Raw genomic sequence first — 19,079 nt, 5'->3', positions numbered from 1 at the left:
TATATATGTGTGATTTGTTCAAATTCTGAAAATAGAACGTAAGCATCAGGGCTCTTGAAGCTGGACATTTCTAAATCATAAATTGAGATCAGTTTATTTGACAAGACCATCTCAAAAATAAAGCTTGTTTCCTTGTGCTTGCTTAAACATGTGCAAAGGTTGAATCTGTCGCATTTCTGGTGGCATGTGCAGCACTGCGAATTCAACACATTGCCCAAGTGGTATGTTCAAGTTTTTTTTATAATTGTTGAGTAGGTGTCAAGCCAAGTCCCACGTCGTAAATATAAAAAAGATATGTTTTGCATATATTCATCAGTACGAGGTGTTTTGGGAAGAATCCAAAAATAAATCCGCGAGGGTTTGGCCACAGTCAGAGCAGACAATATTATATTAATGTAGAGTTAATGAGTGTTGCGTGACCCAACAAGTGTTATGAGAGCCGATGGTTAATAAGTTGATCACCGAGTTGCGGGCCGCAGTTGTGTGATGTGGGAGGCTCTGTGAAACTACAATTCTGAGGTCTTGAACGGCTGTGTTGAAAGTCTCCCTAACTAAGGCGGTGGTCGAGCATTGTGTCATGCAAAAAGAGTAGCTATAGATGAATAGCGGTGGTATAAGAGTCACAAGACAAGATTAGTGGTTCGATTGAGGAGAGATTGTTGAGCCCATAGTGGACAACATCATACTAACGTGGAGTTAACAGATGTTGCGCGGTCTACAACAACCAGTACACAGGATCTAGCAAATTATATATGTTAAAGTTAAATCCTTGGTTTTGTTATGTGCCAAAAATTGGTCAATGCAATCAGTATTCCATAATAATACTGACAAGTGACTATCAATAGTTCCATTGTTAATCAAGTAAACTCTTCTGATCTCTGTGTCATAAACATTAGTTGTTTAACAAGCAATTTGAATGTACGATTAGTGTCCTTCACTACAATATGATCAACAGCATATCATGATATGTGCAATATCAAACGACTGTAGTTCTGATGAATCACATTCAGCGTACCATGTCTACGAGTACTGCAACAAATCCCAGGAATGTAGCCGATTGATTTGTAAAAACCAATTAAAAATGTAGATTCTGATGAACCGACAGCTTCACGTACACATGATGATCCGAATCATAGAAGCAGAAGCCGTAAAATCAAATACAAGACCAGAGGTTGACTGCTGCAAAAAAAACAAAAACAAATTAATTGATCACTCAACCAAACAGGCAGTTTCCTATCATCTTCCAATGTTCCAGATTAAAGGGACAAGAATGTTAATTTAATATTTGATCCATTACTCCTATAATATATTTTCAGAAGACCAAGCGTGTAATATTATCAAGTTTCCCTATTCTGAGGACAATCCACTGATAATCACTGCTGACAGATTTCATATTTTATTCCACCGAAACATCAGAGGGAGGGAAGTTTCCATGATCAAAGAACAATGCCACCTTATCTAATCACCATTATGTTTAATCCTCTGAAGTCTGAAGCGCCTATAAAACCAGAGTGAGCTGGTTAAAGATCAGACAGCAACACATTCAGATCATAATACATTTCCTTATGGCTCGGTTAATAATTACTTTCTTGATCTTTTCACATCCGTTAATATTTTTAGCCATGGCTAGGCAGTCTGATACTGTACAAAATTTTAGCTCATCAAGCGACAGCAATTTACAAAAACCTGCTGAATCCCCAGCAAGCCGAAAACTAGGAAAACACAGTAACGAGCTAATAAAGTCCTACGCGGATGCACCACATGTAAGTCCTTCCGAAGAGCCTACAATTAAAGCCCAGCAGGTGCATTCTAACAAAGAGATTTACATGAAGAAGCCCCTGCTACACCACAGATCAGGGGCTAAGTCTGTTGCAGGTGGTGGTGTAATACTTGGAAGCCTTGCCACCACATTTTTGATAGCCATTCTTCTGTACATCAGAGCTACAAGAAGAAATAGTGCAAATCAGACGCCAGGGATTCCTTAAGTAGGCAATGGATATTAACTTTAAGTACCATGTAAATATATTTGCAGTAACACAATGCGAAGAAAGTGACAAGTAAATCATACTAGATTGTAACGGTATGATGCTAGTTTGTAACTATGCATGTATTCTAAAATTAGATTTTAACTCGTGGGCTCATGGTAGCGTGGTGCAGCAAGCGGTAGATATGAAATGGGCTGGACTTAATTCACTGGACCGAATTGGGTTGATTTAGGGTTTTTAGAAGATAGATTTTGACCCAATCGATTATAAACGGCTCAGCCACTAATTACCCAATTGGCCCATGGTTTTTGTATGAGTCGGTTTGGTCAGTCTAGTTTAGGGTTGGGTTGAGTTAGTTCCAACAAGTTGGACAACCCACGAGAAGTCTTAATTCCGCCTCTTTCACATCAAATCCAAATATCAAATTCAAATCCAAACACAACAAATCGAATCAAACTCAAACACAACAAATCTTCAAAGGATTCAGTAACATGTTAAATAATTATTTTCATGTAACATGTTAAATATTAAACCCGTTGTAGAATTAAGTGAAAATAGGTATGAAGAGATATGATTGGAAGATAATATATCTCTGATTTTTAATAACAATTAAAAATATCTCTAAAAAACATGTTACAAATTAAGTATAGTTTTATACTTATTTTTGTCCCCCTCATTTCTTTCCGTTACTTTTTGTCACGCTTTTCAACTCTCATCTAAGGTATAGTTTTATAATATATTTTTTAAATTTTTTTGCTCTGAATAAAAATTCGATATTTAAACTTTTATTAAAAAAAAATTGAAAAAAAATTATAAAACTATATTTTATAAAAGTCTCAAAATACGTACAAACAATGAACGTAAACAACCTCGAGGGAGTATTAGATATCATATCTTTCAAACCATCCAAAAACATGAATAAATTGTTACGAAAATTGATTATGAGAGTGTCGAGAGGGTATGACAGAGAAATGCAGAAGAAAGGAGATAGAGGAGAGAGGGAGAGGGAGAGAGAGAGAGAGAGAGACAAATGCAGATGTGGGGAATTGGACTGACCGACTGCTCCTCACAGTCGGTGGGGTTTGATATTATCCACTCAATTATACGTGGCGTTAAAAGGCTGGAAGATCCTAAGTGGCTCCCACTTCCGAAGACTTAAACTTTCCAGGTGGCATGTTCACGCTCATTCTGCATTCCCCACCTTTAACGCCGATTAACTGAAACCCAACTCCCCCGCCATTATTATTCTCCACCGTCCCCCCGCACTTAATAAACTTCTAAAATTATTTTATATAGAGTTAATTACACTTTGTAACTCTTAATTTTACTCCAAACGCAGTTTAGTATCTGAATTTTAAAACGTGGCAATATGCACCATAAACTTGACATTTCCATGCAAGTTGTAACCCTAATCACTATTCCGTCCAAATCTACCGTTAACTTTAACTGTTTGACAGATAACAATGTGTATATTAGTTTCTAACAGTTACTTTACCCCCCGTGACTCCTCAAAAATTATATATTATATTTAGAAATTATTCCTGAACACAACCAACGATGTAAAAAAATTTAAAATAATTTTTTAAATATGTATCTAGATTTAGGATCTGAAAATTTATTTATTTATTACATGAACGACGTAACTTATTTTTAAATTTTAAAATAAATACATATTTTAAAAATTATTTTCATTTTTTTTACATCGTTGTGTGTGTTTAGAATTAATTTCAAAATATAATACACAAACTTTGAGGGGTCACAGGGGTAAAGTAGCTGTTGGAAACTAATATACACACTGTTACCTCTCAAACAGTTAAAGTTAACGGCAGATTTGGACGAAATAGTGACTAGGGGTTACAACTTGCACGGGATGTTAAGTTTAGGGTGCATATTGCCACGTTTAAAGTTCAGGTACCAAACTGCGTTTGGAGCAAACCTAGGGGTTACAAAGTGTAATTAACTCTTTTATATATTAAGATATTTTTTATTACTAAATAAAAATTTTTATTAGAAACTCACATATTACAATTATATCGGGTCAAACCACTTCCATAAGATAGAAAATAACTACTAAATAATAATATTATTAATATTTTGGTAATTCACTGTGTATAATAATTCACACTTTTCCAAATTTTAAATAAACTAAAACTAAATTACAATTAAAATTATTATTCTGAATACATATCACAAAATAATCATTACAAATCACTTATCTAAAATATAAAAGTGCAGCTCAAATCCACATTTCTCGTACCAAACATTCCCAATTTCTATTCTCAAACTGCAATGTACAATAACTCACTCTTACATCTAATCTCAAATATTTAAAAAGATTAGTCGCACAGATCAGCAAGTAACAATTTAATTTATAATTATCAAAAAATTTGTGATCGGTTTTCATAACAATTTAAAAAGATTTAAAATTTAAAATTATAGCGAAAATCTTATAAAAATCACTATTCTACTTTACGACCATACTTTGTTAATGACCTGCATTTTATTCTAATTATTTTGTCACATTTTTCAGCTGATCAGAATTCAAAATTCAATAATTACACGTCGTTAATAGAGTATCTAAAATTATATACTCCCTCCGTCCCCTCCAATTCTTATCATTTGGAATGGAAGGCTCGGCACGCATTTTAAGATTCATATAAAATATAGTTCTATAACTTATTTTTATAATTTTCTTTTCCTGAATAAAAATTTAAACATTAGATTTTTATTTAGAAAAAGAAAATTTTAGAAATAAGCTATGGAACAATACTTTATATGAGTCTTAAAATGCGTGCCGAACACTCCATTCTAAACGATAAGAATTGGAAGGGACGGAGGGAGTACTTGTGTGCGGCTACTAATGTTAAGTGTATATGAAATTAGTTTCGTAAAGCATAAATAACGAGAAGAACTAAAATGTAAATTATGAATGAGTTTGAAACGTAGAAACAGAGAATTTAAAGCTTAACATGTTATATCTTGTATATATCGAAACAAAAATCTTGTTATTATATCTTTAAAAAATTCCGAACTTTGTATAATCAAAATATCTTTTTCATAAATAAAAATAAGTCAGAAATACTTCCACACTTGAGTATGTTCAAAAATTCACGTCATTCCAGATCATATATTCGGTTCTTAATAATCAACAAAAATCATCTCATTTATAACTTTGTAAACAATGTTTTCTTGAAAACTTTACAACACTAAAGTTGTAATCTTTTTCGTTCAACATAATGAACCTAAAACAAACCACGAATAAAACAAAATATCATGATTCAAAATTCAAATAGGAAAAAGGGTCGAATAAGTTTATAATTTTGAGAACAATTTATCAAACAATCTGTGAAAAATTTGTGTGTGTTTAAAATAACAAAATAAGAATAAGAAGAGACAGATTAAACGAGTGATATAAACGAAAATCCGAGTTTAGTGCGAAACTGTCTCCTTAAAGTGTATTCGCCTCCTCACCGTATGTGTGGAACAAAAGCTTCCCTATATAAAACGGATTGTAATGTTGTGCAGCACCTTCAACGAGTTTGAACAAGTTTGACGCTATCACCGACAGAGAACAAGATGAGAGGTAGGGTTTTCGATATGCAACTGTATTATATTTTAATCGATAACCCTAATGCCTCTATAATATCATATATATATATATATATATATATATATATATATATATATAGACGCCAGAAGACTTGTGCGCTACTCCTCGTAATTAATTAAACGCGTTAATTAATCAAGGCGGTTATAAATTGAATTCGTAATCAAAAACGAATTAATCTAAACCAAGAAATTAATCCAAAATCAAATCAGAATTAATTTCTGTCAATTTAATTGAGCCCAAACCCAGTGGAAAATAAAATAAGCAAAAGTAGTCTGTGATTCTTCGGGCCCATATTTATACTGCATTCGTATCCGCAGGTCGCACACGCGGAAAGCCCGAAGACTTGCAAAGCCTTGGAACGTCCTCCGGAAGCCTATGATTTGCACCCCCCCTGCGCACGGACGTGGGTGTTGGAGCAATACATTGGTAACCCATGTGGACACTCCATAAATGTTTTTCTATATAAAGCCAAGTTTAAGAGACCAACTTTGGATACCACTATCTCATTCATCTCTTAGTCATTTTGAGTGACTCAAAGTGCCTTGGAAATATCTACTGGCTGAGAACGCGTGCCAATCTTCACTCGTTGTGCGCACACAACAATCGTCCATTTTGGTCATGGAACATCGTCCTGGTTCTTCGGGAATTTCTAAAGGTTCGTGCCTCGAACTTCTCCTTTGAAGTGGCCCCACTTCTCTCCTACATAGGTGATCTTTATCTTATAGAGTAACCTGCATTTACTCAACTTAATTCCATGTGTGTAAAACTCCATGTATTCACAAAAGATCATTAAAAACTCAAGGCTTAACCTCGTACCTTACGGGTCTCACTGTTTCTTCATCATATGAACAGGTCAGGGGTTAACCCATAGTGATTCGTTCATCATGATTTAGTGGTCCCATTGAATTAAGTTCTTGGGATCTCCAGTCAGCAATGGTTTGGGGTCCACCATGATGCCGTTAAGCAATAGGCTTAAGACCGATTCCCCTCAATAATTTCTCAACCACTTCTCTTGATAACACTTTGGTTAAAGGATCCGCAATATTATCCTTTGACGGTATAAGTTAATAGTGATAATTCTACTTGAGATTAATTGTCTAATGGAACTATGTCGTCGTCTTATATGACGGGACTTCTCATTGTACATTGTGCTCTGCCAATAGAGGATTGACTATCACAGTGTATCCCTATTGTAGTCATAGGCCTCGTCCATCTTGGAATATCCTCTAGAAATTGGCGTTGATATTCAGCCTCTTTGGCGCATTTATCTAAAACCACAAACTCAGCTTCCATTGTGGAATGAGTTATTACCGTTTATTTGGAGGATTTCCATGATATTGCTGCCCCATCTAATAGAAACACGTAGCCAATCCGAGACTTTAGTGCCTTCTCGCTAGATATCCAGTTCGCGTCAGTATATCCTTCTAATACTGCTGGGTATCTGCCATAATGCAGTCCATAGTCTCGAGTTCCCTTTAGGTACCTTAGTACCTTTATGATCGCTTTCCAGTGATCAGCTCCTGGATTACTCGTAAACCTACTCAACTTGCTAATTGAGCACGCAATGTCTGGTCTTGTACAACTCATTAGATACATCAGAATTCCAATTATCCTAGGTATTCCAACTGGGAGACCCCTACATCTTTATTCTTGGATAGATGTAAATTCATGTCCATAGGTCTTCTAGCTTTCTCAGTATCAGCCCTAAGAAACCTCTCAAGGATCTTGTCAACGTAAAGAAGTTGACTCAGTGCGAGACCCTCTTATGTTCTAGAAATTTGAATCCCTAGAATTACATTTGCTAATCCCATGTCTTTCATGTCAAATCTTGATTTTAACATGTATTTTGTAGATTTGATCACTTAATCAATGCTTTCGGCAATAAGTAGTATAATCAACATACATTATCATCATGACATAACCATTCTCGTTATCATTTTAATAGGCAAAGCTATCACATTCATTGATCTTGAAGTCATTTGCTAACACAACCTCATCAAATTTCTCATGTCATTTCATAGGCGCTTGCTTCAAACCATATAGTGATTCACTAATTTACAGACTTTCCTTCCTTGCCCAGGAACAACAAACCCTTCAGGTTGTTCCATATAGATTTCCTCATCTATATCCCCATTTAGAAAACATCATCCTTATGGATGTAATTCTCGTTACAGGAGGATACATATCAAAATAATAAAGGCCTTTCTGCTAATGGTATCCTTTGATTACAAGGCTGGCCCATACTTATCAATGGTTCCATAAGGTTTCAATTTCTTCTTAAAACCCCATTTGCTGCTTATTCGCTTACAACCAAGTGGCAAGTCCATAATTCCCAAGTGTAATTCTGTAAGATCAAATCAACTTCATTATTGATGGCATCATTCCACATAGGTCCATAGGTGAGGTAACCTCTTCCTTGTAGGTTTTCGGATCACCTTCCTCTAGCAAATAGGTCATGAGGTCAGACCCATAGGATTTCTCCGTTCGTTCTCTTTTGCTCCTCCTCACAACCCTCACATTTTCATCTTCACTTTCATCATCTATAGATTCATGAGTTCCTTTAGATGTCGTAGGGTGCTCATTTCTTGGATTACAAGGAAACGTAGTCTCAAAGAATGAGCCATTCCTTGATTCCATAATCGTATTCTTTTGAATCTCAGAAACCTTAGAATCATGAACAAGAAACCAATATGCAGTACTGTGTGGAGGAAATCCGATGAAGATACAATCACCGATTTATAGACCAATCTTCACCTACTTAGGTGTAGGGATCAGTACCTTTGCAAGGCACCCCCACACTTTCAGGTGTTTGTAACTCGGTTTCTTTTTCTCTCATATTTCATAAGGACTCACATCCTTATTCTTACGTATCGTAATATTTAAAATACTATTCGCGCTTAAGATGGCTTCCTCCCACATTGATTGCGGAAGTCCAGAGCTTAGTAACGTCGCATTCATCATCTCCTTGAGAGTGCGATTCTTCCTCTCAGCCACTCCATTTGACTGAGAGGATTATGGTGTAGTGACCTCATGAATTATACCATGTTGTGAACAGAATTTTCCAAATGGTTCAACATATTCACATCCACGATCTCTACGTATCATTTTGATTGTCTCAGTTTGTTGTCTCTCAACTTCTTCCTTGTAGATTTTAAATTTATCTATAGCTTCATCTTTGCTTTTCAGCAAATATACATAGCAGTATTTTGTATAATCATCTACGAATGTAATAAAATTATTGTTTCCTCTTCTTGTTGGAGCGAATTTAAAATCACATATATCGTTATGTATTAGGTTTAACACTGTGGTGTTTCCTTCCACACATTTAAATGATGATCTCGTTAATTTTGCCTCAACACAAATTTCACACTAATGTTTTGAATCGATAGTTGGTTTTGGTATGTATTCTTTTGCACTTAATCTTCGTAAAGTGTCATAATTTACATGTCCTAATCTAGAATGCCATATATTGAGAGACTCAAGCAAGCAGAAGAACTCTTCATTTCCTTATCGTCTTTAACATACATTACATTAAGCTTAAAAATCCCATCCGTTACATAGCCCTTGCCCACAAACATAACACTCTTAGACAAAATAACCTTATCTGACTCTATTACAATACGAAAGCTTTGCTTATTCAACAAAGAACCAGACACAAGGTTTTTGCGAACATCAGGCATATAAATTAAATTCGTTAAAGTCAGATTCCTCCCAGAGATCATCTTCAGAATCACCGTGCCTTCCTCTCTTGGGTGCCAGCTTTGCCCCCTTACCTGAATTGGTTTTCTTGGCCTTGGAGCTTTGAGCATGCTCTACCATGTTTGCCTTTTCAGTGGCAACATTCACCTTCTTTTCGGATCCCCTGTTGTCTTCTTCAATACGAAGTCTAACTATCAGACCCTCCATTGTCATCTCCTTTCGCTTATGCTTAAGGTAGTTTTTGAAATCTTTCTATCCACGAGGCAGTGTGGATCTCATGAATGGTCAAGTGATTCCCTAAGACCTTATCAATTGGATTCGTGCAGTACACGTTATACAACGAGTCAGCCAAGCCACTCAAGATATAGTTTCGACAAATATATTCGGAGTGCTTCAACGCATACATAACATACATAGTTTATGTGTTACTCTCACCACTGAGCAACGGTGGTTCCTCCTTGAGGAAGCGATCAAGATCCATCATGGTCAAGTAGAACAACATCTTTTGCTGTCATAGTTTAAAGTTCGTTCCATTAAACTTCTCGGGTTTCTCATCATGAACCTTCGGCATCTTAGGTGCAAACTGTGCACCAGCCACCAAAGTCGTGAAATGCATAGTATACGTCTGTATTACTGATGTTTGCACACTAGTAGGAACAAATCAAGTCAATCACAGATATAGTGCTGAATACGCTTTAAGATTGTGAAACAATCTGTGCAAAACAATATATGTGTTTGTGTGTGTATATTCGAAAAAATAAAATAAGAACAAGAGGAGACAGATTAAACGAGTGATATAAGCGAAATTCCGAGTCCAGTGTGAAACTGTCTTCTTAGAGCATATTCGCCTCTTCACCGCATTTGTGGAACGAAAGCTTCCTAAGATAAAATAGATTGCGATGTTGTGCAGCACCTTCAACGAGGTTGAACAAGTTTGAAGTTATCACCGACAGAGAACAAGATGAGAGGTAGGATTTTTGATGTGATGCTGTATTATATTTTAATCGATATTCCTAATAACTCATAATATCATATATATAGAGACACTAGAAGACTTGTGCGCTACTCGACGTAATTAATTAAACGCCTTAATTAATCGAGACGGTTACAAATTAAATTCGTAATCATTAACGAATTAATTTAAACCAAGCAATTAATCTGAAATCAAATCAGAATTGATTTCTGTCAATTTAATTGAGCCCAAACCCAGTGGAAAATAAAATCAGCAAAACTAGTTCGTGATTCTTCGAGCCCAGATTTTACTTCATTCGTGTCCGCAGGTCGCAAACGCGGAAAGCCACAGGTCGCAAACGCGGAAAGCCATGAAATTCTAACAAGAATTTAATTTACTACTAATGTTGCAAGATATTTTTTTTGTGTGAATAAAATTGAACAAATTTATGTAATAAAAATGAATAAAAATTATACAGCTATTGAAAAACATAAAAATAAGAGAACAAATGTTTTAAAATCATCATTTTAAATCTACTATTCGAATACAAGTCATATCTATATTTTAGTTTCATTATCTATATTTATTTACAAACTATATTCATGATCAAATTTTAATTTTTTATTATAATTAATCTATAAATATTATTCTAAAAAATATGAAAATTATAATTAACATTAACATATCCTATTAATCTGATTTTTACTTTTGAAATATCCAATTATTGGCATTTGTTCCACTTTATTTAAGCACAGGGTCAATAATTATACATTTGACTCGTGTGTAGATACGTGTATCAATAAAGCGGTAAATTTCAACTCCACTGGTAGATACTACCAAACACAGCAACAACGGATAACCAATCTTAATCAGCTACGTACATTGTATATGAATATAAAAAACAAAACACATTAAATAAAATTAGTTGGGAGGATATAAAGTGTGTGTGTGTATGATGACGATTTTTGTAGTGTCTCTTCCCCGTGTTTATTCATCTCTCTTTTCAATTCGTTTCACTTTATCCCGATACTCTGTCCGTTAGCTGATTACTTTTCTTTTTTCACTAATATATATGTTTGTAAGACTGAATATGATCGTGAAGTATCGTGTTGGACTCGTATTTACCAATATTTTAATATAAAAAATTTTATATTTAGTATTAATATGAAATTAAAAATATTAATGATCAAAAATATATTGATAAATGATAAAGACAATAAGAAAAGTATTAAGAGACGGAAGAAGTTTTGAATTTTCAAGTGACGATAGATTTTATGCTGCGATACAGTAAAAATGATTATACAGTAAAAATGATCATGAGGAATGCTTAAATATGGAAAGTTGATATTACTTCTGTTTTCTCATTTCTTCACACTTTTTTTTATTGATCGACACACAATATAAAACGCATATAAAATACAGTTTCATAATATCTTATTAAAATTGTTCTTTTTTGTATAAAAATTTAGATAGCAAATATTTATTCTAAAAAAATCAAAATAATTTATCAAAATATATTTTATAAGAGCATAGAATGCGTGCCGAGTCCCCATCTCCCAATATAAACAATTGAGGGGGACGGAGGAAGTATAATATTAAATATTTAACATAAATACATATATTGAAATGATTAATAATTAGTTTTATTATTGTAATAAGATTATTTTTGACAGGAATATATGTAAAACATTTTTCTAAATAAGTGGAATCTATTTAAATATTAAATATGAATAATATAATAATAAAAGTATATAAACAATAATCTAATTATAATAAATAAGCAAAGATCTGATTATAGTTACGAGTCTTGTAAACTAATCGATCTCATAATTTAACAAATTAATAATGATTTATGAATTTTAATAAATTATGGATGACTTTGATTTTATAAAAAGTTTAACGAAGTTGATATAAAATATCCCAGACTTGATATAGAGTCGTTATGATTAATTATCATTATTCAAATTCTCATAAATTATGAAGGAATCTTTTGAATATAAATACACAATAAAATACCATAAATCTATTATTTATGAAAAAGTAATGCAACGTATTTTAAATTCTATTCTCAATTTTTTTGTCAAATAACGTGACGGACGGAAGACTAATTTTAATTAAATTATTTATATGCATGCATGGATTCTATTCTCACCAGCTTGAGTTAAACTTTTAGCATACATTACAAACGGAGCTTGGAAACAAAGTTGAGAACACCATAATTTCATAATATTAACAGATTTTAATAATATTTAAATAATTTCAACAACACCATAATTTTTGTATGACTTAAAAATCTAATTAAATATCCTAAATTTATAATATCTTTTTAAAATCAGAATTAAATATATCTAGATTTTCAAGAATGAGAAAAATAATAATCACACCTACATCCATCCCTGAAATATTTTATTTTATTTTTAATTTTTTTTTGACAAGTTAGACTTATATACTTTACAAATGAATATTTGTTCTAATAATTCGTGATACGTGTCATAGTCGACTCCGGATATCCCAGCGAAAAATAAAACCACCACTTGGATTATCTCAATTAAAAAAAATACAAGTAAAGAGAGGTGTATTGGATTGAGATTTTCAAATATTTTTTTTCATTCATGAAATCCGAGGGTATTCGATTTGAATTGTTTGAAATCCATTAAAATCGTGAGGTATTCAACTGGGATTTTAAATTATGCTACAAAATCCGGTGGTATTCAATTAGGATTTTTAATTATACTTCAAAATCCGATGGTATTCAATTGTGATTGTTTAAAATCCATTAAAATCTGATGGTATTCAAATGCTGGTAGATTTTTTTAGGTTTCATAAAATGATAAATTTTGTGGCATTATTCAGTTGTATTTTAAGTTTTTTGAAATCCCATCAAAATTCATGAGATTTTGAAGCATTGTGCTTAAATCCTATCAAATCTCCGACATTTTATGAAGAATCCACACAAAATCAAAATCACATACCAATTACCATACATTAAAATCTATAAACTAAAAACAATCCATTAAAATCTCAATAAAACACACCCCGTAAATTTAAATTTAAATCGAGTAATTCACAAATAATTTAGGCCGCTTACGTGGATGCTCACGACCCATATAAGGATTACGTATGTTACAATGTATATGAACATGAGAAAGAAAATTTACAAGACCATCATCATATCTAAGTTGTATATATAATACCCATACATATCCATATTAAACCCCGCTCACCTACTCTGCTTCTTTCTCCAACAGACTTTAACTTATTCTTACACACACATACAAAAGCCTTTGCTTTCAACAGGCATGGAGGGAGAGAAGCGCACTGCTAGTTCATCAGAAAGATCATCAACTTTTGCTTCGGATCTTTTCGGCACAAAGGACTCTTCATCATCCTCTGCTTCTTCTCCATTTTCTTCAGCTTCTTCTGGGATTTTTGGCTCTATCTTCTCCTCTAATCCCCCTAACTTGGTACTTTTATATCACTCAACATTTACCATATGTTATTGGTTTATATATCATTTATTATTCTTTTGTCTCTGTATATTTCTGTTAAGTTATGTTGTTTTGGTTCGGAACCAGGATTTCGAAACAGTCGGAGTGAAAAAGTTCCACCCCACCGCCTCCATAACTGGAAGCTTTTTTGGATTATGTATTTAAGTGTTATTTTCTTGGAAATCAAAATGGTTTATTTGCCCCCTTCATGTTGAAGGGCCAGCGCCGTCTTGTTTAGTGAGTCCGATTTACATGTTACGTGTTGGACCGAAGCGGTCCAGCGTGATATTGGTGTCCCGGAAACATTTTTTAATTAAACAGGAGTTTCATATATATATATACAAGGATAAATTAATTGCATGTCAGAAAAGGATAATATAAAGTATTTACCTGTCTAGTTTAGATATGTCATTCTCCAGTGTTTATAATAATATGAATATTTTATGGTAAGGATATATGTTAATTCATGGTTGTTTCTGGATATATATGTGTCTTGCATGAGAATTTGAGACTAGTTGTTTCAGTACTTTTTATATTTTCAAGAACATGTGTGTGTGTGTGTGTGTGTGTGTATTGTTGTCCATGCTAGAGGGTCTTGGTGATTCCTTGTATGTGAATATTTTTGCATTTTCTGAATCAAGATTGTATTTTTTTTGCTTAGATTGTGGGCAGGGAGGCCTTGCGCAGTCACGCTGTTGAGAAGAAACACGACTCAGCAAACCGTGCCTGGAACTCCAAAATTGGACAATCAGGTTAGAATCGGGACTGTAAATGATGCACATTTGTAACTTATTTTGTGTATTTCTTAAGCAGATGCACAGTCACCGTAAATGTCCTAACAAAATTGAGATAAAATGATGATTGTGAGCGCGGTATTGTTTTTTAGTATATAAATAGGAGAAAAATTGGGATTGAAAGTTTTGACTTGCTAAAGCATGAATGCAATATTTCTTAGATTCCATGCATCTGAACAAGCAAGGTGAAAGTCAGGGCACTTGGAAGGATCCTAACAATACATATTACACTGAGCAAAATGTTCAACCATGCCATCTCAGCTCCTCTATATACTACGGCGGTCAAGACAACTATACCACATCTTATAATAGCCAGGGCCATGATTATTCAACTGTGAGTTAATATCCTCACCATCTGTAGGCTTGTTCATGTTACCATATATTCCGAGCAACCCTTTTTAGGTTATGCACAAAACAGATCTGGTTGTGGATACTAGTCATGGAACTTGTTGAACAATTGCAAAAATGACTTTAACCGGTCTTAACTGTAAACATATGTAACCATGTATTTAGAAGAAATTAGGAATAATAAAAGAGAATTAATATCTACACCAAATCCTCCATAGTAAGTTCAGTTGTCTTAATATCGATTTTGAAATAATTTGTCAAGAACGGGCATACAAATTTGCTAATATTTATATTTCTTCTAATCTCAACAGTTTAAGAAAGATCAAGGAGAAGATGACTCTGGAAGTGCTTCACGAGGAAACTGGTGGCAAGGTATGAAGTCGTAGCTGTACCTATACAACTCAATAAGGAAACCTTATTATACTCTCTTTCTGATTGAATTCAACATGAATTGTTATATTAAAATTTTGATTCTAATCATTTTCAGGGGGTCTGTACTACTAAGAGAGCATCTCCTGTTGTACTTGAAACTTGGTATTCTAAAGCTAGTTATTCCATTTATTTTTTTAAAGTTTTGGTAGACTTGTACATATGTGTTGAATGTGAATTTCTTGTTCAGTTGATAATTACCCCGGGTTATCACACTAGGCCTAGTTTTATAATCAATTCTTGTTTACTGTATATTTACAGGAAGCCAGGAAGGGATTTACTAGAGGAAGTTGCAGTTTATGTTCTGTGATGTGGAAGATGGAATGAACTGACAGTAGTTGCTTTCTTATTCTCATCTGAATTATAAATATAACTATTATATGTAGCATGTTTTTTAGAATTTAAGTTTTTTTTTCTTTAGTGTAAAGGATAAGTTAAACCTTGTGTTTTTAAGTACGAACTTGCTAATCTATGTTCACAACTAGAAGACTCGTATTATCATCGCCCATCCATTGTCTGACACATAGGTTATCTTTTGTAACAGATTTATGGGTTGCCTATGTTAATCAATAGATATATTGTAGTTGTAGTCCTTCTCAGAATTTCACTATCAATATATTCAGGCAATTGAGGTCAATGTTATGATCACATGGAAGTGGCGTTATCGACTTTTCTTCGTTTTCAGTTATAGACATGTCCTACTACTGTTGGTTCTTTTCTGACTGGTGAATGAATTTGTCTATTATCAGCTGTTAATTCATACCCTCGGGAGATTTGGGACAAGAAGAACAATACTTTTGTTAGGTTGTGTGAGACTAAGGGAGCTTTCAACTTTTAGCATGACATAGATTTATAGATACTAAAATTGTGGCTATTCTTTTCTCTACCCAACATAACGATATGATATGATAAGATAAGATTGGCAGTTAAAGGTCTTTACGGAATCAGATCTTTCAGAGTACCGTTAGTTTCGGTTGCTCAAAGATATTCCAAGAACATTTCAAGTTTCTCAGCCACATGTTAGGAAGTATCAGGTATGTGTCTAGTTTTAGCGGCTTCACTACTTTCCATTATTATGCAAACATCCCTATCCCCTGTCAAGTATATGTCATGGCCTCAGACAGGTAGTCTCCAGTTAAGACCTTCTCGAGGTCTACCTATGATATGTAGAATCCGACTATACAACATGTACCAAACATACCGCCCACTTGAGAACAGGGTAGAACATGGTTCGGAGAAGATAAAATGTATGTGGATTTACCTCTGAGGCTATTCTTGGCGTCTTGAAGAAATATACTGAATACAACTATAGTTGGTTGAAGGGACAGGAACTGAATTAGTGTTTATGCTAGCTCTGTTATTCTGCCTTAGCTTACTGGAGAGATTTAACCAAGTCCATATTTCCAAATGTACTGATAAATGGTTCATTAAGATCAAAACCACATTGAAAAGACAAGGGTCTAGTTGCTTTATGTAAGATTATTACACAGGTTGCTAGTTTTATTTGCTGCAAACAAGAGTAGCCATGGTAACAATAACCATACTGACTGCCCTGACACTAGTTACTGTATTTATTCGTAATCTTTGCTTCGGTGCATTTTGATTCTAAGGCAGAGTATATGCTGCACACAAAAGATCAAGCTTCAGTTAGAAGCAGGCAACATAGGAAACGAGTCGAGTTGATTCAAGTGCAAAAATGTTAAGTGTGATAGAATTTAGGTCGCATTTGTAGCCCACAGGACGGCCAGCAAGGTTGCATCTCTTCGGGATGCTCATAGCAACTTTCGGATTGACACCAGAACTCTTGGCAGTATCCGAAAGCATGACACCGCAAAGGCAACTCGGGTTCTGCCCGATCTTCTCGACTTGAAGACAGCAACTCTCGGAAACTGCAGCTTTCTCATCTTGGGCTGCTGCTGCGCAAGGCCTAAATAGTAAATTCAAAGCCACTTCATCCGCTGAAGATTTTCCTCAAGGGCCTGCTCCCGAAACATGATCCAGCCCTGCGATGCTAAGAAGTGCTAGAAAACTAAGCAAATAGAACAGCCTTAGTGAAACCTCCATTTTGTGTCTCAATGCTTGTGCACATTCCGTCGAATGTTGCATATTTATACTGCGAGAAAGGTACTTATTAGAAGCATTGGTTCTAGTGGAACAACCACTACGACTTGCCACAGGGCAATTACAGTTCGAGCACCAGATCAATATTTCACTTGGTCTGATCACGAATTTTATACTAAAGACTGATAACACAGCAACAAAAGAGTCCTGAAGTCCTGTAACTCTTAGTTGTTTTATTGTTCCACATTTCATGGTAGCTGTTAAATTGTTAATCCTATGTAGGATGTTGTACTTATCTACTGTAAACAACAGTATGTGAATCCATGTATGTATAGCACACCTGGTTGAATGAAAGTAATATAACCATTTTGCTCAAACTGAGTTAAACCTTTATCTGGTATCAGAGCCTCGTTTTTTCTTCGTCGAAAACAATTTAATCATGCTAGCAGACAACCCTTCTTCACAGGCTATTGTTAATCCAGACACTCTTCATGTCGCCACAAATCCACCCAACCAAATTGTAGCAATAAATGCTGCCACTCAACTTCCTCTGAAACTAAACAAAATCAACTATCCTTCCTGGAGAGTCCAATATGAATCACTTTTATTCGGCTATGATCTTGATGGCTACTTCGATGGAACCCTTCCATGTCCTGAAGGAATAGTGGCACCATACCCAATCCCGCATATCGATTATGGAAACAACAAGATAGATTACTTTTCCATGCCATTCTCGCTTCTGTTTCAGACTATATTGTCCCTCTCATTGTCTCAGCTACTTCTGCTGCCGACGCTTGGAATCGGTTGGCAGTGCACGAACTTACGCAGGAAAATCTCACACTCGTATCATGGCTCTCCGTGAGACCCTCTCCAATTAACTGCTGCCAATCTGAGCATTGCTGACTATATGCGGACTGAAAAGCATTTCCGAAACTCTGGCTCTTGCGGGTTCACCAATGACAGATGATGAATTGATTCATGCTGGACTTAAAGGGCTTAACTCTGAATACAAGACTATTGATTCGAGCTAGAGATTCACTTATTTCTTTTGAAGAGTTGCATGACAAATTATCTGATTTTGAAATTTTAAAAAGCAACGATACCAAGTTGGAGCAGACACCCATCACAGCACAATTCAATCAGAAGAGCAGCTACAATGATAATCGGCAATTGTTAAGTATATTAGTAATAATAAAGCGTGTCAAGTAAGCCAAGTTAGTCAGGACACGTGGACAAGAGAGGAGGACGCGGGAAAGATAGTTTCATAGTTTGTTACAGACTGTAATGTATATATGTAGCTCTCAGCAGTGTATTAGACATATAGTTGTAGTTTACAGAAATGAAGTTTGTTGAGTTTTTCTCTCTCTAGAATAATAGTTCATAACTGCATCTCCATATTCTAACATGGTATCAGAGTGGTGACGATCATGGCGATACTTCATCACTTACTTTGCTCATCTACTCCGCATCATTTCGCTTCAGATTGTGTGATTCGTCGTCAGATAAGAAATCTTCTCTTGAATCTGATCTGAATTAGGTTTAGATTTTGTGCTTGTTCTTCTTGCGATTCTTGTGATTCTTGTGATTGTTGTGATTGTTGTGATCTGTGCACATCAACTGTTTGATATTTCTGTTGCTGTGTGGTTACAAAGAAACTGAGATCATGACTTCGGCTTCATATGCATCAGCTACTATAGGATCTACTAGTACTAC

General features: G+C 34.6%; 1 protein-coding gene across 1 annotated transcript; it reads left to right on the top strand.

Moving 5' to 3' along the window:
- The first annotated feature begins 13,439 nt into the window (after positions 1 to 13,439).
- Positions 13,440 to 15,953, top strand: LOC135151116 (uncharacterized). The gene is made up of 6 exons (XM_064088697.1): positions 13,440 to 13,710; positions 14,396 to 14,486; positions 14,690 to 14,862; positions 15,188 to 15,248; positions 15,364 to 15,410; positions 15,567 to 15,953. The coding sequence occupies exons 1-5, from the start codon at positions 13,546 to 13,548 to the stop codon at positions 15,378 to 15,380; spliced, it is 507 nt and encodes a 168-aa protein (XP_063944767.1). The 5' UTR covers positions 13,440 to 13,545; the 3' UTR covers positions 15,381 to 15,410; positions 15,567 to 15,953.
- Positions 15,954 to 19,079: the final 3,126 nt, after the last annotated feature.

The sequence above is a fragment of the Daucus carota genome, chromosome 3 (genome assembly GCF_001625215.2).
Source record: "Daucus carota subsp. sativus chromosome 3, DH1 v3.0, whole genome shotgun sequence".
NCBI lineage: Eukaryota > Viridiplantae > Streptophyta > Magnoliopsida > Apiales > Apiaceae > Daucus > Daucus carota.
This window is presented reverse-complemented; position numbering and strand designations above follow the sequence as displayed.

Bases quoted from the DNA above. Each gene is read 5' to 3' on its own strand.
- LOC135151116 (XM_064088697.1), top strand. From the start codon at position 13,546: ATGGAGGGAGAGAAGCGCACTGCTAGTTCATCAGAAAGATCATCAACT. The intron at 13,711-14,395 runs GTACTTTTATAT...TTTTTTGCTTAG, and splicing joins CCTCTAATCCCCCTAACTTG to ATTGTGGGCAGGGAGGCCTT. The intron at 14,863-15,187 runs GTGAGTTAATAT...TAATCTCAACAG, and splicing joins AGGGCCATGATTATTCAACT to TTTAAGAAAGATCAAGGAGA.